The sequence below is a fragment of the Papio anubis genome, chromosome 5 (genome assembly GCF_008728515.1).
Source record: "Papio anubis isolate 15944 chromosome 5, Panubis1.0, whole genome shotgun sequence".
NCBI lineage: Eukaryota > Metazoa > Chordata > Mammalia > Primates > Cercopithecidae > Papio > Papio anubis.
This window is the reverse complement of record NC_044980.1, coordinates 9,702,337-9,727,840: the sequence shown is the minus strand read 5'-3', so window position 1 is coordinate 9,727,840 and position 25,504 is coordinate 9,702,337. Positions and strand designations below refer to the sequence as shown.

Here is a 25,504-nt window from a genome sequence, read left to right as displayed (position 1 = left end):
GTGCGAAAATCCTGTACCCAGGTCGATGCTACAGCAGGTGGCTTTGGGAGGTGATTAGGTCCTGAGGGAGGGGGTCCTCGTGGTGGGATCAGTGCCCTCACAAAAGAGGCCCCGGAGAGCTCCTTATTTCCTTATGGCAGCCTGAGCAGATGAAGACACCATCCGTGACCAAAGGCAACAGAGAGAAGCCAGGAGTATGACTAGAACCATCAAGGAACACCACCCTATTTCTGTTTCTTAAGTAAGATGGCAGAGACAGGCCCCTGTTGATGGGGAGGATGAGGTATTACACCTAATTCAGTGAACCCTGCAAAACTCCGGCAATGCCCCACAGATAGAAGGGCAGAAAAGGAGAGGTGGCCTATGGGGATGCTTTGAGACCCACCGATGACATCTTTCAACACCCCAGGCATGAGGCCAGGCAGGGCACTAAGCTCCCGATGCCACCTTCCCCCTAAGGTGCCACCAGGCAAAGAGTGGGGGCTCCTCCTTGGTTGTTACAGCCTCCCCTGCCACACTCAACTCGGAAGTAAAACTACACAGCGCAGGAGGGGAGCGGCTGTGGGGCCTGCACCTGGTCCTGAATTCTTCCCGCCATGCCCCAGGCTGCTGGGCGCGGAGCCTGGAAAGCAGCTGGAGCCCTTTCCTCCTCTCTTTGCCAGAGCGCCCTCCAATCTCCAAGAGGACCTGTGTCATCCTCGACTTAAAATAAACTGGAGAAGGATGAGCGCAGTCCCAGCAGAAGGATGAGCAAGCCAGAAAAAAAACAAAAACAAAAAACCCTGGATCAGTGTAAAGACAGTGAGATTCAAAAAGAAGGTGGCTGGGCTACAGGATCAGGGCAGCACCTTCATCTGCAATAGATTGATTGCTCCCTGGTTGTCTAGTGCCTACGAAACAATTTAAAAAATGAAATTGGTTTATTGCAAGAAGCAAAAGAAAATTTTTCAAATTTTAACAATCCATATTCTTAGAAAAATTCAATAGGTCACTGATTGAGTGAAAAACATCAGCATTTGTGGAAAGGGAAGCAATCTGAAATCTGGAGAGACGGCATGAGGTTAAAAAAAATTGAACTGCGTTTTTGAATACGGTGTATAAGACCAATAACTTTTGGTGGAATCTATTGGAAGAAAACAATCACAAAGAAATAACGGGCTTTTACTTAGCAGGTCTGATGTTGGTAGCAGTGGTGGTATTCTAATTTCTAACTCTTTGGTAAAATAAATAAATAAACAAACAAACAAACTATCCATAGCTGGAAACTGAGATAATGAGGTGACTGGGTCTTTTTTCCCTCCAGGAAAATGCTGGTGCTGGGTGCTGGGTGCTGGGTTCTGGGTGCTGGGTGCTGTCCAGGGGACCCTCTGGGAGTACTTACTTCCTAGGCGGCTCCACAACTCTACAGGCATAGAAGTTAAGCTGTAAAACTGATTGTCTACAGCAAGGCAATGGCACTGTATCTGGTAGAGATATAATTTACTTCCTGTTATAGCTCAGGCTGCTATAACAAAATACCATAGACTGGATGGCTTAAACAACAGACATGTATTTCTCACAGTTCTGGAGACTGTGAAGTCGAAGAACAAGGCACCAACAGATTCCTTTGCTGATGAGGCTCCTCCTCCTGGTTTACAGGCAGCTGTCTTCTCACTGTGTCCTTACATGGTGGGGAAAGAGCGAGCTCCGGTCTCTTCCTCTTCTTATAAGGACACTAATCCCATCATGGTGGCCCTATTCTCATGACCTCATCTAAACTTAATTACTTCCCCAAATTCCCCCCTTCTAATGCATCATATTGGGGGTTGGCATTTCAACATATGAATTTGACAGGGGGGACATAAACATTCAGTCTATAACATCACCTTATAGAAAAGATAACCCACAACATTATATTATATTGCTTTATAGGATATTAACCAGTTTTGCATCTATTAGCAGATGTATTTCAGCATTTGTGACTGCCTCTATGTGCCTGTTCTTCAAATTTCCTTTGAACTGGCCTTAACTAATTACTAGCCCATTACTAATTAATGAGTTTTCACTTTCTATCCACCTAACAGTCAAGTTTTAAGCTTTTGAAAATTATCCTTTAGTATCACCATTTTGTGCACATCTGTCACAGGACAGGAAAATGAGTAAATGCATTGTGATTGCAGCAAAGCAGGTTTCTTGCTGACAAAGAATGGGGAGAAGCATATAGAGGGTGAAGAGGAGGAAGACTATGGTGTTGCATTTGGATTGGAGGTATCCTTATTTTTAAAACTTTTTTTCTAACTCTGCTCACTGAAATGCCTAGAAGCAATAACATTTAGTGCAAATGAGCACAGCTAGAGGCCAGATTTTGGTTTCTAAACACCATTCCCCACTAAAAAAGAGCTATCATTCCTTGAAGATACAGCTGGTTGCAGATGGGGACTGGGAAAGTCCAGGGAGAATGTGGAACACTTTGGTGTGCCATAAATCAAGAAAGTACTCAAAACTGACAGAAACATGACAAAAAGACACTGGAGCCATCTTCAGGGTTACCCACTGGCTAGGTTTGGGATAACTTCAGCACTGAAAAGAACGAAGGTGTTATTGAAGTAGAACACACAACATTTTTTAAAAATGAGTAATGGTACTGAAAAAAAGGGTGGGGCTAAAGGAAAGCTCTTCTTTATAGAAAAATATCAGATAAGTGTAAAATAAATGATTCAGAAAAGGATTATCAAGGGCAAAAATTGGTGGGGAGACAGGATATTTATACAATCTCTAAGTATCACCTTGCAGATTACTTCTTAATTACAGAGGGGAAATATCTGCCTTTAAAATGGAGAAATGTGGTGATTCTCACAGTAAGCAGTTCATCAAATTTTAGCATCACCCACATCAGGACAAACTGGCGGTATGTGTTCCTGATCGGACACACCAAGGATATAGCACGGCCAATGCCATATTCTTGCCAAAAATATACACTGTGCTCCAGACTCTGAAGAAACAATCATGGGTGAATATGAAATCAAAACACCTGCAAATAGGCAAGACTTTGGGAAGTACCTCATGAGTATCAAAGCACAGCTATTATCTCTAACACACAAAGAGCTCTGGCAGATCAGTAAGAAAAGAAATCCCTTCTTATCGTACAGTCTCATACCGTCATGACCTAATCCATGTCCCAGCTCTCTCACCAGCAACACCTGTCCCTCATCTGTATTTCTAGCAGGGACCAGATTTTGGAGCTCCATCTCTTCCTGACTTGCCATGGAGACCTCTTTACTTAGAGGTCTCAGAGCATTTCAAAGTTATGATAGCCAGCTCAAAACCAGTGTTCCTCCCATTCCTCTTCTTTTACTTATATGCCTTTTGCAGTTGGTGTTATCCCCTGTCCCAAAGCCCAAAGCCATCCTAGATCCCCAGCTCTCCTCAATGGCCCACATCACCACCAGCGCCACCTGTGTTTCCAGCCACACAGCTCCCGGCCCTTCCCTGTGCTCTGAGCCCTCTGCTAGGCCCCCAGGATCCTCTCACCCCTGTCACCACTCACACAGCCTCACGCTACTGAAATACATTCTCTTGCACTGTGCTTAGACTTTTAATGGTCTGGTCCCCGTCCTCCCCTCATCTCTCCTAGACACATGCCATCCTACAGCCATGCCCACCTACACGGTCCCTAAGACTCGCCATTCCTGAGAACTGCCCGGCTCCCTCTCTGCCCCAGCTCAAACTCCCTTCTTGCAAGACCTCTAGCCTTCAGGCTAGATGGAGCGTTCCTGTCCCACAGCACCGAGCTCCAGCAGACAGATGGTGCCGGGCTTCGCGTCTGTTTCTCTGTCCCATGAGCTGCAGAATTACTCAAGGATGGGGCTGCCCTGTACTTCTGTATCCTTGGTCCCTGACATGGCAGCTGGCCCATGAGAGGAAATGAATCACTGAATGCCTTACAAAGCCTTTTCACACTCTTGCTAGGCTTTCAAAGCCTGGAATCCTCCATGGAGGTGATGCCTCACGCTCCGAAACTGAGGAGGTGAACACATGTTATCGCAGCCCCTAGCCCTTTCTAAGTTTGGAGAGTTCCCCACTCTATTCGTCTTGATTGAAAAGTGGGGTGCCCAGACCACTCCCACCATGGGGGATGAAACTGTCAAACACTGGTTTTTCCAGCCTCCCTGGCCCCCCACCCATCGGATCCACCCAGGGTGGCTTTGGTACAGGGGCTTGTGAAGCAACAAGGGACAAGGAGGTCTCCCTTTGGTGACAGCAACAGCTGTTTCCCAACAAGAATCAACATACAGTGTGGTCCGGGGCACTTCCTCCAGTTTCCAGGCCCTGAGTGGGATTCTCAACAACCCCTGACAACCGTGTGAGCTTCCCCTGCTTCCCTCAACACACAAGCGCCTGTCCTTCCTGGCTCAGCCGCAGGCAGCTTCTTTGCTTGCAACTGAGAACCTGACCAATGAAACAGACAGAATCTTTGGAGGCCAAGAAATTTGAAAGGGGTCAGTGATAAACCTGGTCAAGACCACTGTTCCAAATGAAGTGTAATTATGAAGAGGCAAGCATAGGTTTCATGTCAGTCCTCAAAAAAATGTCTGGATACAATTCCAAAGGAGGAGAGCCGCAATGCACTTGGCAACACTGACATAAGCGCCGTCCTCTCGATGACTATGATGGGCTGAGGGCCACGTGCTTGGATACCCGCTCACAAGAGGCTCCCACTAATTTCGTCTCAGCTTGTTACACGGATACTCTAACAGCTCTCAGAAACAGTTCCTGGCATTTCTTTAATTCTACAGGTAAAGTGCAAGGTCACCTTCTACACGTGTCTACTTTCATGATTAACTATTACCGAGACACACGACTGTGTCTCTTCCACTGGTGGGTCTGCCAGCCTTGTGCCACCCCCTGTCTTTGGAGCAGGATGGAGTGTGAGGCTCCAGGTGAAGCGGTGACAAGGGTGGCTTTCTGGTGCAGACTCATATTCAAAAACTTTGGACAGTATCAAAGCTTGATCTGCCCATACTGAATTCTGAACAAGTGGGTAAATGCATAGTGTCCCAAATGCACAGCTTGTGCACTCACAGCGATCAGCCCTTCCCTGGCACCCCTTGGTAGCAGGACATGGTTTCTGATCATTTCCATCCTGACTGCATCGTACCGGGAGCCCGGGCTGCCTGGGGGCGGTGCTCTGGCCACGGCTCTGGGAGGAAAGGGGGAAGCCAGCTCTTACCTGCCTGTGCAGCTGTGATTAGGGCTGTGTTCCCCTCGCTGTCCTGCCAGTTGACGTCAACGTGGGGGCACTCTGCTAAGGCCACCACGGTATCCACAAAGCCGTGGTAGCAGGCGACAATAAGGCCGGTCTAGAAATGAAGAGGGGAAGCGGGTCAGAGGGGCAGAGCCGGAGCATGGTGGGTCAGCACTGGGGACCCCAAGGGGCACCCACTACCCTCCAGGGGGCTGGACAGGGCAATGACAGGGACCTGGAGTCCCAATTCTCAGAGGTGGTTTAAAGTGAGCCAGCTGCTCGATCCTTCTCAAATGTGTGTTGAGCACTGACTCGAGTGAGGGCCTAGACATGAAAACATCAGTGAACTGCTAAGGCCTCAGCCCTCCTGGGGTGTGCTTCCCCCAGGGAGGAAAACGCACCAACTATGGGGCTCGTAGAGAAATAAACGACAGAGCGCGGCAGACGGTGATGGGGTAAAAAAGGTGCGTGCAGGGCAGGGTGCAGCTCTCTAGGGAATAGGGTGGTCAGGCTGGGCTTGGCAGAAGTGAGGTTGGGGTCTGTGCGTGAAAGAGGCAAGGCAATGGGCCACAGGGATAAAGAGAGGGGGAACGCCCCAGTAGAGGAAACAGCTCAAGCAAAGGCCCCAAGTCAGGACCGTGCCTGGTGCATCCAGGGAGCGGCCCAGCGGCCGGCGGGGCTAGAGCAGAGTGAGTGAGAAGAAGAGGAGTAACCTGGGTCCAGGAGGCAACAGGGGGTCTCAGAGGCCGTGGACAGGGCCCTGGGGACCCCCTGAGTAGGGGGAGTGTCCTGAGCCATCGGCTGCCAATCATCCGCATCCACTCTGGCTGCTGGGCAGGAAACAGGCTCTAGAAGAACAGGGTGGAAGCGGGAGCTGGTGGGAGACCACCGTGGGGCCAGGCAGGCGAGGATGGTGTCACACCAGGGTGGGGGCAGCAGTTGGGGAGGCAAATTTGAATTCTGGAAAGGAAGATTTGCTGTTAGAATGGAGGTGACGTTGAGTAGAAAAAGAGCCCAGGATGACCCCAAAGTTTTGACCCTAGCAGCTGAGAGGATGCAGTTGCCATCAAATGAGAGGGACAGGCTATGGGACAGGGTGGGCGTGGGGACAGATGGCCGGCAGACTTCAGTGTATTGTATGATACTGTCTCTGGACAACCCAGTGGTGACGTCAGGTAGAGATGGATAGCAGCGTGGAGTCATGGAGAGAGAACCAAGCTCGATAGATACACTGAGAGTTGATTTTGTACATCTATCAATTAAATATTACCAAATGTTAAAATCCTAGCTCCCAGTGGAATGGCGCAAGAAGTGGGGCTTTGGTGGGGTGATTAAATCACAAGGGTGGAGCTCTCATGGATGGGATTAGTGTCCTATAAAAGGGACCTCAAGAGCTCTCTTGTGCCTTTTTCCTCCAAGTGAGGACGCAGACAGAAGTCTGCAGTCTGCATCCTGGAAGAGGGCCCGGGCCAGAACCCCACCGTGCTGGTGCCCTGATCCTGGGCTTCCAGCCTCCAGGAATGTGAGAAATAAATTTCCACTCTGTATAAGATCTTAGCCTTCCAGCCCCTAGAACTGTGAGGAATAAACTTCCATTATGAGTAAGTACCCCGTCTATGGTGTTTTGTTGCAGCAGCCCAAGTTGACAAGGAGACTTCATAACAAAGGAAAACAGCGTAGACTCAGGTGTGAGGCTCACCGCCTCACAGACGTACATAAAGTGAGATGCTAAAATTCAACCCAGGGTAGGAGCTAATGACCAAGCAATCAAGTGTCACTCTTGGCAGTGCCAGCCACACCACCACTGCATGGGAGGCACAAAGTTTACCTTGAGAGCCACTCCACAGTGGCCCAGCCGATTTTCACCAGATTTATTTATTTATTTATTTTTTGAGACAGAGTTTCGCTCTTGTTGCCCAGGCTGGAGTGCAATGGCGCAATTTCAGCTCATTGCAACCTCCACCTCCTGGGTTCAAGTGATTCTCTTGCCTCAGTCTCTCAAGTAACTGGGACTACAGTCATGTGCCACCACACCCGGCTAATTTTGTATTTTTAGTAGAGACAGAGTTTCGTCACGTTGGTCAGGCTGGTGTTGAAATCCTGACCTCGTGATCCACCCGCCTCGGTCTCCCAAAGGGCTGGGATTATAGGCGTGAGCCAACACGCCCGGCCAATTTTTAGTAAGAATATAATTTTTCATGGAACAATAAGAGGACTCGAGTAGCTCTGCCCACTTATCTCAATAAGGCTCCTAGTTTCCCCACAGAAGAATATTAAATCACAAATATTCACGTTTTTAAAGTTCTACAGAATACCATTGATTTTCTAACACTGACATCCATACCACGGCATAATGAACTCAATAACTGTTGACTATGGAAAAGGGTCTTTAATACACTCGAGCTTATGCGCCCCTTGAAAGAGGTCACTCCATCGATACGGTGAAATGTTTCACAATAATCTAATTTTAAATAGAAAAGAGTGGGCTGCAGGCAGGCTCTGCTTAGAAGCCACTGAGGTTTTCGGCCTCTCTGCGAACTAAGAGTTCGCTGCCGCCGCCACCTCCATTCTCCCAGCTAACCTACCAGCCTGCTTTCGCATAAATGTGCCGGAAAACTTGTCATTCCACCCAGGGAGCGCCCAAAAACCGTTTTTAGCTTCTTTGGATGGAGATATTGCTCTGGTATTCTACAATTTCCTGACTTATAAATAAAACATATTGAACATAATGTAACATCTTCCTCTGCATATAATTACACAAGTAGCTCATATTTATTGCAGAAAAAGATCCAAAAATTAAAGAGAAGAAGTAAAGTTATAGACCAGACACACACATATGCCCACATTTTTCTTTAAACTAAAACAGGACCATTTGCTATATGTCTTAGTTAGGACTGTATCAGCAATATCTTCACATCAATAAAAGTAACTCTGTGTCAAAATTTCTGATAGATACGGAGTATTCTATTCTATGTGGGGTAGAATTGTCATTATTTAACAAACCCCTATTCTCGGATACTCAGATGATCTGTTTCTCACTTTCTCATGAGTAAAACCTGCAATGAAAGCCCTGGAGCTAAGGCTTTGTGTATTTTGTTTCTTGTTTTCTCAGGAAACATCGTTAGGAGCAGGATTTCTGGATTAAAGAAAATAGGTATTTTGAAAGCTTTTAGCATATACTGCAAACCTGCCCTTCAGGAAGGTCCCAGATGGCATCTGCCTTTGCCAACCCTGACATCCAACCTGCACTTAAAGGGTTCAGGTTAAAAGGAACGCCTTCCCTAGATGGCTACAAGAGGGACATGCTCAGGGCTCCGGAAGTATCTGGCTCCTGAATTAGGTCTCTTTCAGGACCACCTTCCCCTCCCCTCCTTCTCACCTCAACCAGGGAAGGGTTCTGCTCTGGACAGATAGCACCTCCTCCCTCCACCACACTCCTCCAGCTTCTTAAGGTAAAACTTCCCAAAATGTGCAGCAGGCACCTGCTGGCAGCCACCTTGGGGAGGCTGATATAATATTTAGACACCTAAGAACATCACTTTTTTTTTTTTTTTTTTTTTTTTTTGAGACGGAATTTTGCTCTGTGGCCCAGGCTGGAGTACAGTGGTGCGATCTTGGCTCACTGCAACCTCTGCCTCCCGGGTTCAAGCCATTCTCCTGCCTCAGCCTCCCGAGTAGCTGGGACTACAGGTGCCTGCCACCAAGCCCGGCTAATTTTTGTATTTTTTAGTAGAGACAGGGTTTTACCATGTTGGCCAGGCTGGTCTCAAACTCCTGACCTCGAATGATCTACCTCAGCCTCCCAAAGTGTTGGGATTACAGGCATGAGCCATGGTACCCGGCCAGAACATCACTTATTATATTAACAAATTCAATGAGGCCAGGTGCAGTGGCTCATTCCTATAATTCCAGCACTTTGAGAGGCCAAGGTGGGAAGACCACTTGAGGCCAGGAGTTTGAGACCAGCCTGGGCAAGACAGTGAGATGCCATCTCTGCAAAAAAAAATTTTTTTTAATTGGCCATACATGGTGGCACATGCCTGTCGTCCCAGCTACTCAGGAGGCTGAGATGGGAGGATTGCTTGTGCCTGGGAAGTCAAGGCTGCAGTGAGCCGAGATCATGCCACTAAACTCCAGGCTGGGTGACAAAGCAAGACCCTGTCTCAAAAAAAAATTGGGGATGGGGGGAAGATGATCATTATCTAAGGGGGTTAAAGCTCTCAACACATACACATGCACACACAGGAAACCGCATAGAAAACATTTAGAAGAACCACACCAAAATATTAAGAACAGAAGGAACATGAATGGGAGGTGTATGATGGTTAATTTCATGTATCAACTTGGCTAGGCCACAGTACCCAGGTATTTGGTCAAACATTATTCTAGATATTTCTGTGAAGGTATTCTTTAAATGACACTGATACTTAAATCAACAGACTTTGAGTAAAGTAGATGCCCTCCGTCATGTGAGTGGGCCTCATCCAATCAGCGGAAAACCTTAAGAGGAAAAAGGCTAGCCTCCCCACACCCTGGGAAGAAAAAACTTGACCAGCAGCACTGCCTTCGGAGTCAAACTGCAACTCTCCCCCAGATCTCCAGGTTTGAACTTGCCAGCCCCTACAATCACGCACGCCACTTCCTTAAAACAAATCTCTCTCTTTCTCTACATATATGTACACACACACACACACACACACAATTTCTCTGGAGACCCCTGACTAATCCAGGGTGGGTGGGGTGGTGAAGGAATATTTTGGAAGAACTACCTTCACTTTTTTTTTTTTTTTTGAGATGGAGTCTCACTGTCACCAGGCTGGAGGGCAGTGACGCAATCTCAGCTCACTGCAACCTCCACCTCCTGGGTTCAAGCGATTCTCCTGCCTCAGCTTCCCACATAGCTGGGACTACAGGCGCATGCCACCACGCCCAGCCAATTTTTGTATTTTTAGTAGAGACAGGGGTTTCACCATATTGGCCAGGATGGTCTCAATCTCTTGACCCTGTGATCCACCCCATATGATTCTGTGCAGTTAGAATTCTTATGTAAAACAAAGCTGTATTCATGAGGAAATGATATCGTTTTAATTAACATTGAAAAAAGCAAGCAAACACAATGTTTACATTAATAACATCCTCATTAAGAAATAGTTTTACAATAACCACTGTAAACAAATGCACACAAGAGCTGTCTGTGAAGGAAAAAGGAGGGCTGGGTGCTGCGTGAGGCCCAGCACAGTCTACAGAAGAAGAAGTGGGAGTCCACGACAGCCAGGGGAGAGACCGAGGCACCAGAGGCCCAGGGAGCCCCAGAGCCACGTGGGGCCTATGGTACCACAGTAGGGGAGCCATCATCCTGATGACCCAGAAGAAAAAGGATGTCACCATGCTTGAGTGTGAGAAAAAATTCCAAGAACCAAGACAGTACATTTCAGATACTTAAAAATCCATTTGTATAAAACCCCATAATAACACCAGCAATAGGTCAGGGGAGATGTCTGTGTGGCTTTATGAATGAATGCAAGAATTCTGGCCTCTAAAGAGCTACTGTATTTCTAAAAGGTGGCCATGAGCTCCTGCTAACACATGTCTGATTTGCTGGGTAAACTATTTTAGGCAAGTTTCAATCATCTCAGGATATTTTAAGACAATGCAAATTAAAATCATCAGGGGTCTAAGAAAAGAATCTTGCACTGGGGACAGGGGTGGGCATCCAGGATAAACATCAGTGATAGCATTTGGTCGCAGCAGCTGCAATGGCACAAGAGAGGTGGATTCCCTGTGAGGAGCCGACTTCCCGGTTCAGTTCACACAGGTAATTCAGGAATACTCAGGCAGCGTGAATGAAGACTGACTCAAACGTTCCATTCTGAATGTCCTCTGGAGACAGAGCCTTACCATCTGCCATGCACGGAACATTTGTGTCCCTTCAAAATTCATATGTTGAAATCCTAACCCTCACGGTGATGGTATTAGGAGATGCAGCCGCTGGGAGGTAACCAGGTCATAAGGGCAGCGCCAATGGGATTGGTGCCCTTATACAAGAGGACCCCAAGAGCTGCCTTGCCCTCTCCACCCTGTGGGGACACAGTAAGAAGGTGCTGTCTATGAACCAGAAAGCAGGCCCATGATCTTGGACTTCTCAGCCTCCAGAACGGTCAGAAATAAATCTCCATTGTTTATAAGTTACCCAGTTTACTGTATTGCGTTATAGCAGCCTCAGCGGACTAAGACATCATCTAATTAAGCTATTCTCCAAACAAGATTCCAAAGGAAAGGATACTTCATACAAGTCTTAAAAATTCTAAGATCCCTCAACACCAGTTCATTGCTTCAACATATCACAGAAAAGCAGTGAGTACTGCAGCCTCAAGCCCAGCGCCACAGGCAGGAATCCTTTCCCTGGGCCTAAATGGAATGAAAGAGCATGAGATGGAGGCCCCAGGAAGACAGGGAGTCTTCAACACATGTGGCTTGTAGAGAAGACCAAGTGTGCACATCAACCACCACTGCTGGCCTTAAATTCCACACTACGCTATGCACTGGGTGTCATACAAGGCAAACCCTTCCCGGTCAAGTCTCAAGGCTGGTAAATGAATTCAGCTGCAAAGACCAGCCAGCAAACTTCCTTTCTGAAGGGTCTCCCTAGGAATTCCGATTTGTCTGCAATTTCTATGATATGACATCTATTTTCTTTTAAATACACTCCGTAAGTGTGATTGTTAGTATCTCGAACCAGATACTTTCTGGGATGTGTTGCTAGAAGTTTGGAGGGTAAAGGTCAGGTCCAGTTCTAGTGCAGACGGGTGGCAAGTGGCAAGGGGAGAGGATTTCCTGGCCAGGAGGCAGGACCCAGCACTGCAGGTCAGACACCACCACTTCAGTCCACTGCCTCTCCAAAGCCAGCTCATAATAAAGAATCCCATGGAACATTCCGTGCACCAAACCTTAACCATGGATCGGTGTTGGGGAAAAGCGGGCGAACCACACAGACACAGGGACAACTCCACTGAGCTGCCTGGACTCAGGCAGCCCCTGTTCCAAGCGCCCTTTGGTATGTGTGTCTGAGTGTTTATTACGAAAAAAATTCCAAATATAGAGAAAAGTAAAATAGAAAGTAAGATAAGTAAGATAAACACCCATGTCTTCATCGGTTACATTAACGAAGGTCAATATTTTGTCATAACTGCTTCAAACTTTTTAAAGGAATCCGCATTACAGAAAAAGTTGAAATGCCTTTTTGTACTTTCTTCTCCGTCCCTCCCAGAGGTGATCACTATTTGGTGCTGCTGTGAATGCTCTGATTTTGCTTTTGCATTTTTATTACATATACATGTATCCATAAACAATATATTTATTTATTTTTACTCATTTATTTCGAGATGGAGTTTCACTCTGCTGCCCAGGCGGGAGTGCAGTGGCACAATCTCAGCTCACTGCAACTTCTGCCCCCCAGGTTCAAGCAATTCTCCTGCCTCAGCCTCCCAGGTAGCTGGGATTACAGTCTCCCGCCACCACGCCCAACTAATTTTTTTTACTTTTAGTAGAGACAGGTGTTCGCCATGTTGGCCAAGCTGGTCTCAAACTCCTGACCTCAGGTGATCCACCCACCTCAGCCTCCCAAAGTGCTAGGATTACAGATGTGAGCCACTGTGCCCGGCCCATAAGCGATATATTTAATAGAGAGCATTATTTCCTATTTCAAATATTTGCACAAAACGCTCTGCATGTACATTTGAGCCTGAAACTTGGTTTATTCAAGCAGTGCTGGACGTGATCTAGCCAAATCACTGGCAAATGCATTGTGATTACTATAGTGTCTCTGCATGTCCATCCATGCCCCTGAACTGATAGACACTGTGTCCAAAGTTCTGTGATTACAAACACAGAGCACTGAAATTAAAACCTTGATCTGTATCTCCTGATGCACCTCGGCTGGAAATTAATTGGGATCCTTGTCTGTGTCAGTTTTTCGACTAGGGCACTATTGACATGTGGGGCCAGATAATTCTTTATTCTGGGAGGGCTGTCCCCTGTACTATACAATCCCTGGCCTCTACCCATTAGATGTCAGGAGCATCTTCTACCCTCATTTATGACAACCCAAAATGCCTCCAGACATTGCCAAATGCACCCTGGGAAGCAAAATTGCCCCCAGGAAAGAACCAGTGCTCTAAGTGGACAAGCTGGGGGTAGAACATGAGCCAAAGTCCTCTCCAAAGCGGCTGTAACAACTTCAACTCCACCACTCATGGGTGAATGTTACAGTTTTCCTTCATTCTCACCAATTCCCAATACCTTTGCATTTTCACCAATCGGATGCGTAAACACTGTTACTGTGTTTTCACTTCACATTCCCTTCATTGCCAGTAAGACTGGCTATCTTTCCATGTACCTATTGGCGGTCCGGATTTCCTCTTTGCTAAAGGATTTAATTATGTCTTTTGTCCATTTCCCATTGGCTTCTTTGTCTCTTCCTCATTGATCAGTATGAATTCTTTTTTGTTTTGTTTTTGTTTTTTTTTTTAGACAGAGTCTCACTCTGTCACCCAGGCTGTAGTGCCATGGCACGATCTCAGCTCACTGCAGCCTCCATCTCCCAGGTTCAAGTGATTCTCCCACCTCAGCTGCCCAAGTAGCTGAAATTACAGGTGCCCGCCACCATGCCTGGCTAATTTTTGTATTTTTAGTAGAGATGGGGTTTCACCATGTCGGCCAGACTGGTCTCAAACCCCTGACCTCAAATTATCTGCCCGCCTCGGCCTCCCAAAGGGCTGGGATTACAGGCGTGAGCTACTGCCCTTGGCTGATAATTTTAAATTTTCTAGTGGCCAAATTAATAAAAGCCAAATGAAATCCTAATAAATATATTGTATTTAACTCAACATATCCAAAATATTACCATTTCAAAACGCAATCAATAGAAAAATTTTAATGAGCTCTTTTACTTTTTGGGGATGAATCTAGTGCATATTTTACACTTACAGCACACCTCAGTTGCACTGTGTTCAACAGCCACTTGGAGCTACCAGCTACACTACTGGGCAACACAACCCTGGACACTAAAGCTGGCATCAGGATGGCACTAAGATGTGGCAAAGGAGGCCCTGGGACACCAAATTTAAAGAGGCGATCCCTCTCAGGCACCACAGAGAGTAGGTGCCTCTGTCAGTGCTGCCCCTGAAGCTCTGTCAAGGGTGTTGCAATTGTTTTCTCTACACCACTTGCTTTTTCATTTACCATCCCATTTCGCATTTCTTTCTTTCTTTTTTTTTTTTTTTTGAGACAGAGTCTGGCTCTGTCGCCCAGGCTGGAGTGCAGTGGCCCGATCTCGGCTCACTGCAAGCTCCGCCTCCCGGGTTCACGCCATTCTCCTGCCTTAGCCTCCTGAGTAGCTGGGACTACAGGCACCCGCTGCCTTGCCCGGCTAATTTTTTTGTATTTTTGGTAGAGACAGGGTTTCACTGTGTTAGCCAGGATGGTCTCGATCTCCTGACCTTGTGATCCACCCGCCTCGGCCTCCCAAAGTGCTGGGATTACAGGCGTGAACCACCGCGCCCCGCCCCCATTTTACATTTCAATGCAGTCATATTATTAATATTTTCTTTCATGGGAATGCTTTTTGTCATGTGTTTAAGCAATGTCTCTTATTCAAAAACCCTAAAGATATTCCTCTGTATTTAATTTCAAAAGTTACGAAGTTTATTTTTTTTCACAGTGAGGTCTTGAATTCACCATGGTTTTTATTATGGAAATTTAAATTTACCTTTTTCTGTTTTCCTAGCACAATATATGAACACATGCATTGTTTTCCCATTGGTAGTAACGGCATGCTCAAGCACATCCCACCTCCCCATAAACACACGAATGCATTGAGAGTTGCTTCTGTTGGTCTAGCAATCTACCTTGGCCCCAAGGCAATCCTGATTCCATACTGCAGCCTTGTGTTTTGCAGGGAAGAAATCTTCCCTGCTCTTCCCCTTCAGAACTGCCATGGCTCTTTTTTTTTTCTTTTTGAGACGCAGTCTCGCTCTGTCGCCCAGACTGGAGTGCAGTGGCGCAATCTCCGCTCACTGCAACCCTCATGGGTTCACGCCATTCTCCTGCCTCAGCCTCCTGAGTAGCTAAGACTACAGTCATGCGCCACCACGCCCAGCTTTTTTTTTTTTTTTTTTTTTTTTTTTTTTTGTATTTTTTGAGTAGAGACAGGGTTTCACCAAGTTGATCAGGCTGGTCTCAAACTCCTGACCTCAAGTGATTCACCCGCCTCAGCCTCCCAAAGTCCTGGGATTATAGGCATGAGCCCCCACACTCAGCCAGCTGTTACTATTCTTGATTACCAAGCTTCGTTTTAAAATCAAATTCAGTTCTCAATCCTCCTAGAAGACGTGGTGAAGAAGACTGTGCAAAACACTAGACCATAGGTCACCAGAGGACACCTAAGACGACATGCCCGGACTGCCAGGAATAGGCATTTGTCTCCTCCTAGAGAGGGCTAAAGGAAGCTGCTGCTGGGAGGCACTCAGTAACAAGGAGCTATAAATAAGAAGATGAACTCACAGACAGTCCAGCAGGAAAACAAGCAGCTGGAAGCTCATCATCCAGCGTGTTTCACCGCCCCAAGTAGACCTCAGTATTCCTCAAAAACGTCCCTGACAACACCCTCCATTCTCTTCCATTTATCCTGTACAGTAGCACGCACAGGAGGAAGATTCATTCAAGTATGGGCGACGGTCTGTGAAGAAGCCGGTGAAAGTACACACACACAGTCTTTTTTAATTGTTTGAACCAGGACTATTCAGTTGCACTGGATTCAGCTGCAGTACGCACTGGCATTATTCCATTATCTATTTCTTCCTGCCTCTTGGTAAAATTGCATTTCCCCACCCTTTCTGAGTTCTGACTTGACCATCTGGTTTGCTTTGGGTAATGAAATGTAAGTGAAATAGCAGGTGTCGCTTCCAGGAGGAAGTTTCGAGAGACGGTGGACAATGTGCCACCTTCCCTTTTCTCTGTCTTGACTGCCCATGAAGCTCAGAGATGGGACGGCTCTCAGCCTGGGGTGAGGGCAAAGAGAGCAGAGCCCTGCCCCCTCCAGCCAGTGCACAAGAGCATGAATGAGTGAGAGGCAAACCTTTGTTATTTTAAGCCACTGAGACTTGAGGTGGTTTGTTATCACAGCAACACAGTTGAGTGTGTGTGCGTGTGTGTAACAGCAGCGTACATCATCTATGCATGTGTCAGGTTGCCTACTTTTTGTTCCCCTTGGGAAGAACTGTCCTTTATTTTAAGATTATGTCTTTGCTACTTGATTGGGCACAAAACATACTTATAAAATGGGTTGGGTGTGGTGGCTTATGCCTGTAACCCCAACACTTTGGGAGGCTGAGGTGGGTGGATCACTTGTGATCAGGAGTTCAAGACCAGCCTGGCCAACATGGTAAAATCCTGTCTCTAAAAATACACAAGAATGAGCCAAGTGTGGTAAGGCACACCTGTAATCGCAACTACTCAGAAGGCTGAGGCACAAGAATTGCTTGAACCCAGGAGGTGGAGGTTGCAGTAAGCCGAGATCGCACCACTGCACTCCAGGCTGGGTGACAGAGTGAGACCCTGTCTCAAAAATAAATAAATAAAATGATGATGACATGCGTTATGACTTTTAAATTTATTTCTTAGCTTGCAAAACAATAATTTGGCAATCACCTCATGCCACCTATTCCAAAACCATTTTACACCAGGTGAACCTAGCAGCCTGGGCGCCACAGTCCTGTGCTGCGCCACTGAGCGGCCGAGCATGCTGCAGCCATAGCTTCTGAACTCCCTCATGGCCACACCAAGCCCCTGGTGGTCTGTGTTCCCCCTGGTGCCGTGCCTCATGTTTTCAGGCCTCAAAGCCTTTGCAGGTGCAGTGGCGTCCACCGGGAATGCCCATCCTCCCTGCCGCTGATCCTATCACCAAGTCGGCCTGCACATCTCTGAGTCTCCTGCCAGTATGGCCCAAGCCCTTTGACGCCCATTTACTGACGGTCTCACGGGGCTGCCGTTCACACACCAGCCCTCACTGAACAATAAGCTCCAAGTGGAGGAAGATCATATCTTTTTAATTTTGCTTCCCAAGTTGCATTTGGGAAGCAACATCTACAAGACGCTCAATAAGCACTTGCTAAATGAAGGCACACACCCCTGAAATGGATCAGTGCCTCCTACCCGGAATAACACCCAGCTTACTCTAAACTGCGGGCCGACACGCAGTGCCATGAGCTTGAAGCTTTTTATGTTTCCTCTACAGTCAGGAAAGGAAATGAGTTCAGGTCCCCAGAGACCTCAAAGACGCAGCTCCCTTCCAGTGTGGTGTCACTCTCAGCAGGTGCCCCCAGATCTGGGGATGAACAATATAGATCTGAAAGCAAGAGCCAAACTCAAAAGAAAATGAAAGTGGACCCAAGAACTCCATTCTGAGGAATTCACTTCAGAGACAACAGTCCATCAAGAGCTGGGCCCGGCGGCTCACACCTGTAATCCCAGCACTTTGGGAGGCCAAGGCGGGAGGAATGCTGGAGCCCAGTAGTACGAAAGCAGCCTGGACAACATAATGAGACCTTATCTCTAAAAAGAAATTTAAGAACTATCCAGGTGCAATGGCATACATGTGTACTCCCAGCAATTTGGGAGGCTAAGGCAGGAGGATCACTTGAGCCCAGGAATCAGCTGCAGTGAGCTATGATCATGGCCCTGCACTCCAGCCAGGCCCTGTCTCCCTGTCTCAAAAACAAAAAAGGAAGTCAAGAGATTTGTATCTGTATAAAGACCTGTAACTACACAGCCTGAAAAACACCCAAATATAAAACATACATCAAGAGATGACTGGCTAATGAAATACATGCTCTGGAACCCAGGCACAGTGGCTCTTGCCTGGAATCCCAACACTTTGGGAGGCCAAGGCAGGTGGATCATCTGAGGTCAGGAGTTCAAGACCAGCCTGGTCAACATGGTGAAATCCCGCCTCTATTAAAAACACAAAAAATTAGCTGGCTGCAGTGGTACACACCTGTAATCCCAGCTACTTGGGAGGCTGAGGCACAAGAGTCACCTGAACCTGGGAGGCAGAGGTTGCAGTGAGCCGAGGTCATGCCACTGCACTCCAGCCTGGGTGACGAGTAAGATTCTGTCTCAAAAACAACAAAAATAAATAAATACATGCTATGGGACACGATGTCACTCACCCAAAACAGGAATGAAATTGTGATGCACGTGCTGATGTGGGAAGATCTTCATAGGAGAGTCTTCAGTGAGAAGTAATAATAGTAACCACAGGTCAGAGGAGCTGATACCGTATTATTTCTTCTTGTGTGAACTTCTAAAATGTGTGCGTGCCTCTGGCATGGCTATGTTCGTAAAAGGTCTTTCATTTTTCTGAAAGGGGATGTAGGAAATTTAAGTAGCCATCATCAAGGCACATAGTGAGAGGGAGCAGTCTTTTGGGATTTTATTATAGATTTTGGGTCTGTTTCAATGTCCTTTTGAGGTCACGTATTTTTAAATTACACAAATTAAGTTATGTTGGCAGCAGTGCTATAGGTGATATTTGTGTTTTTTAATTTTTTTATTTTTTTTTGAGACAGAGTCTCACTCTGTCACCCAGGCTGGAGTGCAGTGGTGCGATCTCAGGTCACTGTAACCTCCGCCTCCTAGATTCAAGCGATTCTCCTGCCTCAGCCTCCAGAGCAGCTGGGACTACAGGCGCCCGCCACCACGCCCAGCAAATTTTTGTATTTTTAGTAGAGACGGGGTTTCACCATACTGGCCAGGATGGTCTCGATCTCTTGACCTTGTGATCTGCCTGCCTCAGCCTCCCCAAAGTGCTGGGATTACAGACGTGAGCTACTGCGACAGGCCAATATTTGTATTTTTATCTATGCTTTTCTGCTTCAAATAGAGATGCCTAATAAACTGTTTTAAATAAAGAAATAAGACATTTTACTAATAAAATAAATAAATATGTAAAACACATCAAGATAATTCTTTCCAACATGGGGTCACCTTGTAGCCCTGTAATTAGGATTTGATAAATTCAAGGTTGTCAGTAATTCAAAACAATTTCCCTTTAGACTAAATTTTGCATAAAATGTAAATCTTATTATCACTGCAAACCTCTTTTGGGATTTATGATTTTAGATTAGTAATGTATGAAACTACTACTTTGTTCAACTCTAATCCCTCTACCAAGTTCATGTATATACCTAATCTATTTCTATCTCAGAGGCTCGCCTAATTTTCCCGACACCGGGAATGGTTTCCACGCAGTGATCGTACAAGCGTTCTGTGATGAAAGAAAACGAAGCCTGTTAACAGTTGACCTGAAGGCAGTGACTGTAACAATTACATGTTCTTCTGACCATTGATTCACTTAATCTTTTCCAAATTAAGCTTGGAATTTTTACAATGGATGTACAAAGCTTGACAGAGAACTTAAAGGAACTAGCAAGGCTAGAAGAGCAGAATATAGAAACTCACTCGGCCAGGCTTGGTGGCTCATGCCTATAATCCCAGCACTTTGGGAGGTTGAGGCAGGTGGATCACCTGAGGTCAGATGTTCAAGACCAGCCAGGCCAACATGGTGAAACCCTGTCTCTACTAATCATACAAAAATTAGCTGGGTGTGGTGGCGAGTGCCTGCAATCCCAGCTACTTGGGAGGCTGAGGCAGGAGAATCGCTTGAACCCGGGAGGCAGAGGTTGCAGGGAGCTGAAATCTTGCCACTGCACTCCAGGCCTGGGCAACAAGAACAAAACTCCAGCTCATTGGGAAAAAAAAAGAAGAAGAAGAAAAGGAAAGAAAGAAACTCACTCAATGAGAAAGAGCTCATGAGTATAATATTCTTATTCATTCCACACCCTGTACTTCTAATATTCACAACCACAGTTATGGCGGCCAGTCTCCCGGATGGCCCCAGTGGTCTCTGTTGCCTCCTGGTACTCACATCCTTGGTGATCACCCCTCATGCTGAATCAGGGCTGGCCCCTTATGGCAGGATTAATGGTGTATGCCTTCCACGGCCACATCCTAAAGGATCTTGCAGCTTTCACCCTGGTCTCCTGGATTGCAGGCTCTTGAGGAAGCTGGCCGCCATGCCCTGTGGACACTCAAGAGAGACCCACAGGGAGAGGAACTGAGGCCCCCGGCCAACTGCCAGCACCAATGTGCCAGCCACGAGAGAGAACCACTTTGGAAGGGGACCCTCTGGCCTCAGTCAAGCCTTCAGACAACTATAGCCACAGCCAGCATCCCCACTGCAACTCACAAGAAACCCTCAGTCAGAACTGCCCAACCAGGTTCCCACGTTCCCGAGCCATAGACACTGTGAGAGAAAAGAAATGATAATTATTATTTTAAACCACTATGTTTTGGGGTGATGCATGTAGCATTAGCTAATACAAACATCAACAAGTCATAAGGATAGAATAATGACAAAATCCAGTTACAATTTTCCAAAGCCTGTCATATTAACACACAATTCCATGTTTCTGTCTTGAGAACTGGATCATTCATTAAAGTTGAATATATGCTTATACAAGATAATATATAATTAAATAAAACACATTAGTATTTTATTAATAGCCATTGAGATCTACTAGATGTTAGGTGCAGCTAGATTAGATATAATTAATGCCACAAATCAGCTAAGAAAATTTCCTCTCTGGACTTCACTATATTCCCAGAAGACGTCAGGAAAGTGCTATATTTCTCTCTTTTTTTTTTTTTTCAAAAATGTTCTCCTTTTGGTAGGGCACAGTGACTCACACCTGTAATCCCAGCACTTTGGCAGGCTGAGGTGGGAAGACTGCTTGAGGTCAGGGGTTCGAGACCAGCCTGGTCAACATGGCAAAACCCCATCTCTACCAAAAAATACAAAAATTAGCCAGGTGTGGTGGTGCATGTCTGTAGTCCCCACTACTCAGGAGGCTAAGCGGGAGAATCACTTGAACCCAGGAAGTGGAGGCTGCAGTGAGCCAAGATCACACCACTGTACTCCAGCCTGGGTGACAGAGAAAGACTCCGTCTGAGGGGGGAAAAAAAAAAAATTCCACGCACAGTGGCTCACACCTGTAATCCCAGCACTTTGGGAGGCTGAGGCGGGTGGATCACGAGGTCAGGAGTTTGAGACCAGCCTGGCCAACATGGTGAAACTCTGTCTCCACTAAAAATACAAAATTAGCTGGGTGTAGTGGCACACACCTGTAATCCCAGCTACTGGGGAGGCTGAGGCAGGATAATCACTTGAACTCAGGAGGCAGAGGTTACAGTGAGCCAAGATTGCACCATTGCACTCCAGCCTGGGCAACAAGAGTAAAACCCCATCTTTAAAAAAAAAAAAAAGTCATCCTTTTGAAATTATTTTTAAAAGTTAAAAAAGAAAAACCCTTTTTCTATTGTATAATCTTACATGTTATCAAACAATAGTGAAATTGAGGTATATGAAGAATTTTAATCATGAGGAAAGGCTTAAATTACCATAAAAATAAATATACATTTAAAAAATTATATAAAATCATCTATTAACAATGCATGACAAAAAACAAGAAAATGCACTAAACCTTCAGTAGTAATTGATTCTGAATGAGGAGGTTATAAAAAGTTGTAAAAAGTCTCATTTTCCCCTACAATGAACATCTATTTTTATTTAATAATCAGAAAATACAACACTTTTAAGGACAGGAGCTGGGCACAGTGGCTCACCCCTGTAATCCCAGCACTCTGGGAGGCCAACGCAGGTGGATCACCTGAGGTCAGGAGTTCAAGACCAGCCTGGGTAACATGGCAAAACCCCATCTCTACTAAAAATACAAAACTTAACCTGGCATGGTGGTGCACACCTATAATCTCAGCTACTCAGAAGGCTGAGGCAGGAGAATCACTTGAACCTGGGAGGCAGAGGTTGCAATGAACTGAGATCACTCCATTGTACTCCAGCCTAGGCGAGGTAAAAAAAGAAAAAAAATTTAAGGAGGAAAAAATTCTGATGAAGCTTCCTAGTCTCCTGCTTAACTGTAGTTGTGTACAAATAGGTTCACAGGCTGTGAGAAAACTACAGAAGACAGAAAGCTGCTTCCCATCCTTTTCTAGAAAGAGAGAGAAGGATATAAATAGACAATCAGACTGGGCACGGTGGCTCACACCTATAAGCCCAGATCCTTGGGAGGCTGAGGAGGAAGGATGGCTTGAGTTCAGAAGTTCGAGACCAGCCTGGGCAACCTGTCAAAACCCTGTGTCTACAAAAATATACAAAAATTGGCTGGGTGTGGTGGTGCACACCTGTAGTCCTAGCTACTCCAGAGGCTGAGGCAGAGGGACTGGTTGAGTTTGGAAGGTCAAGTCTGCAGTGAGCGAGCTGTGATCATGCCACTGTGCTCCAACCTGGGTGACAGACTAAAACACAGTCTCCAAAAAAAAAAAAAAAAAAAAAAAAAAGATAAGCAAATTGGACCTTTCAGGATCTCCGGACTATGATTAGCTTCATAAGCTCCTTGCAAAACGCTGCATAAAATTTCAAGAAAGGAATCTACATTGTCCATTTGTTTCAGACTCAAAGACTTGAAACCCTTTTTGGATTTTTTACCTACTCTGCCAAGTGGTTCCCACTCCGGAGGCTCCCAGCCAGCTGCTCTGAAGCAGGCTCTCAGACGACAGCGTGTTCCACTCATGAGAAGTAAAACTCTCCAACTATTTTCAAGGCAATGTTTTCACAAATGTCGGGCCTGTCATGCACAAATACTGGTCTACCTCACAAAAAGTGTGGCCTAATTTAGTACAACCCAACCTAATGGATGCAGAATTAACAACCTGGCTAATGATTGAGCCAAATGACCTATTTACTGTTTTCTGCCAGGCGCAGGTTTGACTTCCGCCACTCATAGTGCAGTCCCAGGACCAGCGGCATCAGCGTCCCCTGGGAGCGTGTGAGAAACGCAGACTCTCCGGCCTCAGCCTACACTCCTGGCTGGGAGCCTGTAATGACTTTTGTGTGCAGGACCTAAAGTGTGAGCATGCTATGCTGATGCCCTGGGTGAGGCTCCGGGATGGACAGTGGTGGTGTCACCTCTACACCCAGGCATGGAGGCTGCTCAGTCACCCCTTCAGGGACACAGGACACAGAGCTCAGCTTGTGTTCTTGTTCATTTTCACTTGATTGGCTTTCTTTCAGTGGGGAAATGCGCCCACCTTCTTGTCCCGCCCAGTCTCTGCTATACACAAATCCAAATAAATTATTGCCTAGTCCTGGCCTTGGTGCCTACAGCATTCCCTCACATGCCCCCTAACTGGTCTCGTTCTCATCTGCACCAGCTCCTGGGTGCTCTACCCAAGAGTCATCCCTGGCCCCATAGGGGGAAATGGCAGCCCCTTGTCACAGGCTGGGGTGGAGTGGTCAAAGGAGAAGGGCAGATCTCGAGATATTGTGGCGTGTACTTTGTCTTACAGATTTAGGAATATATAGGTGTCGTCACACTTAAAATGTGTGTGACTAAACCAGCACATCCACGGAGAGCGTGCCCCGCAGGGAGGAGGGCTGCACCGCTTTCAGCTGGCTGTTGTCATCACCCATGAGCATTTATTCACCATCAGCAGGCTCACTGGTCGCTGGCTGGGTGTTGAAAATACAAAGATCGCTGAAATGCAAGTCCCTCCCCTCAGGACATTCAGTCTGGGGAAGGAGGCAGAGAAGTAAACAATGACCACGCCAGGCTCAGCCCAGGGGACGGTGGGAGCACAGACGACTGGCAACTGGCCCAGGCTGGGAGGAGTCGGCACCCAGCCAGGTTGTGCCTCGTTAGCCAAGCAACGGAGGCGGGAGGTCTGCAGCACTAGAGAGGGTGGAGGGACCGTGTCCCAGGCGGGAGGCAAGCATGTGCAAAGGCGTGGAGCTGACGAGTGGGGAATTCTGTGTCAGGACGGGTTTCCACGGAGGGCTGAGGAGGCTGAAGTGCATCCAAAGCTAGTGGAGAATCTCGCAGGGTCTTAGAAAGCATCATGATCAGATTTTCCTGCTAAATATCTGGCTCTCAGGTGGGAGCTGGTGTGGGAGGAGAGAGCCTTGGCATTTTCTTCTATTTTCAAAATATTCTTTAAATATATGCCCCCCAACCCTATTCTTTTTAAACTGACTTGGCAACTCATTTGTGATTTAAGGTGTAACTGAAACTGACATCTGTCTGTCTGACTCATAGCTGTCAGGGCAGCGGCTTCCACATGATATTCTGGGCTTTGGGATGTCTGTTCTGCAGGTGTTCATTAACGTCTTCTAACTTGATTTCTTTTTAATTTACAAAATTTAAATTATAACCTTTTCCAAATGTGAAAGAGCTCGATATCATTAGTCACAGGGAAATGCAAATTAAACCCACAATGAGATACCACCATACACCCACCAGAATGGCTAAAATTAAAAAGACTGACAATACCAAATGTTGGCAAGGGTGCGGAACTCTCATGTTCCCAGCAGGTGGGAGTGTAAAATGGAAGAACCACATTGGGAAACTGGCAGTTTCTATTAAAGTTTAACACATGTCTACCTTATAAGCCAGCAATTCCATTCACGGATACACTCTCAAAATAAATTAAAGTCTATATCCACATGAAGATGTGTACAAGAATGTTCAGGACAGCTTTATCCATAACATCCAAAAATTGCAGACAACCCAAATATTCATCAAGAGACTAAATAAGCAAAGTCTGCTATAATCAAACTTGAGAATTCTACTGAACAACAAAAGAAGAACAAAATCCTGATACACACAGCAGTACCAGTGGATCTCATGCATATTACATTGAACAAAATACGCCAGACATCAAAAAGTGCATGCTGTTGGATTCTATTTAACGAAATCCAAGGACAGGCAAGACTAATACTGTATACAGTAATAAAAAATAGTGAAGGGGGTTATTAGAAAGTGGCACAAGAGAACTTTCTGGGGTAATGGAATCATATCTTAATCTGAGTGATATTTACATGTGCACATTCGTTTGTGAAAATTCATTGAACTATACACTTAAGAGTTGTGCATTTCACTGTATGTAAATTATCTCTCAATGAAGTAATGATAGCAGAAAAAGCAAATTTGCTTTTTATGCAGACATACAATGGTGAATAAGACTATGAAAAAATGCTCAACATCATTAGTCATTGAGTCATGAGAAATGCTCATCTAAATCACAAAAAGAAATCACTTCACCCTTGTTAGGATGGCTACAATTTAAAACACACCTACATATAAAAATAAC

At 46.2% G+C, this 25,504-nt stretch overlaps 1 protein-coding gene across 2 annotated transcripts in view; it reads right to left on the bottom strand.

Moving 5' to 3' along the window:
• Nucleotides 1-25,504, bottom strand: part of ANKRD33B (ankyrin repeat domain 33B) — a 94,307-nt gene that overhangs the window by 32,852 nt on the left and 35,951 nt on the right. Inside the window, exons 1-2 of one of the 2 annotated variants that reach the window (XM_031666090.1) lie at nt 5,938-7,184; nt 5,210-5,339 (exon numbers count right to left, since the gene is read on the bottom strand). In XM_031666090.1, coding sequence (XP_031521950.1) covers nt 5,210-5,339; nt 5,938-6,042 — 235 coding nt within the window. In that variant the 5' untranslated portion in view covers nt 6,043-7,184. Of the gene's footprint in view, nt 1-5,209; nt 5,340-5,937; nt 7,185-25,504 lie in introns of those variants that run through there. The other variant, XM_031666089.1, reaches the window with a different exon arrangement.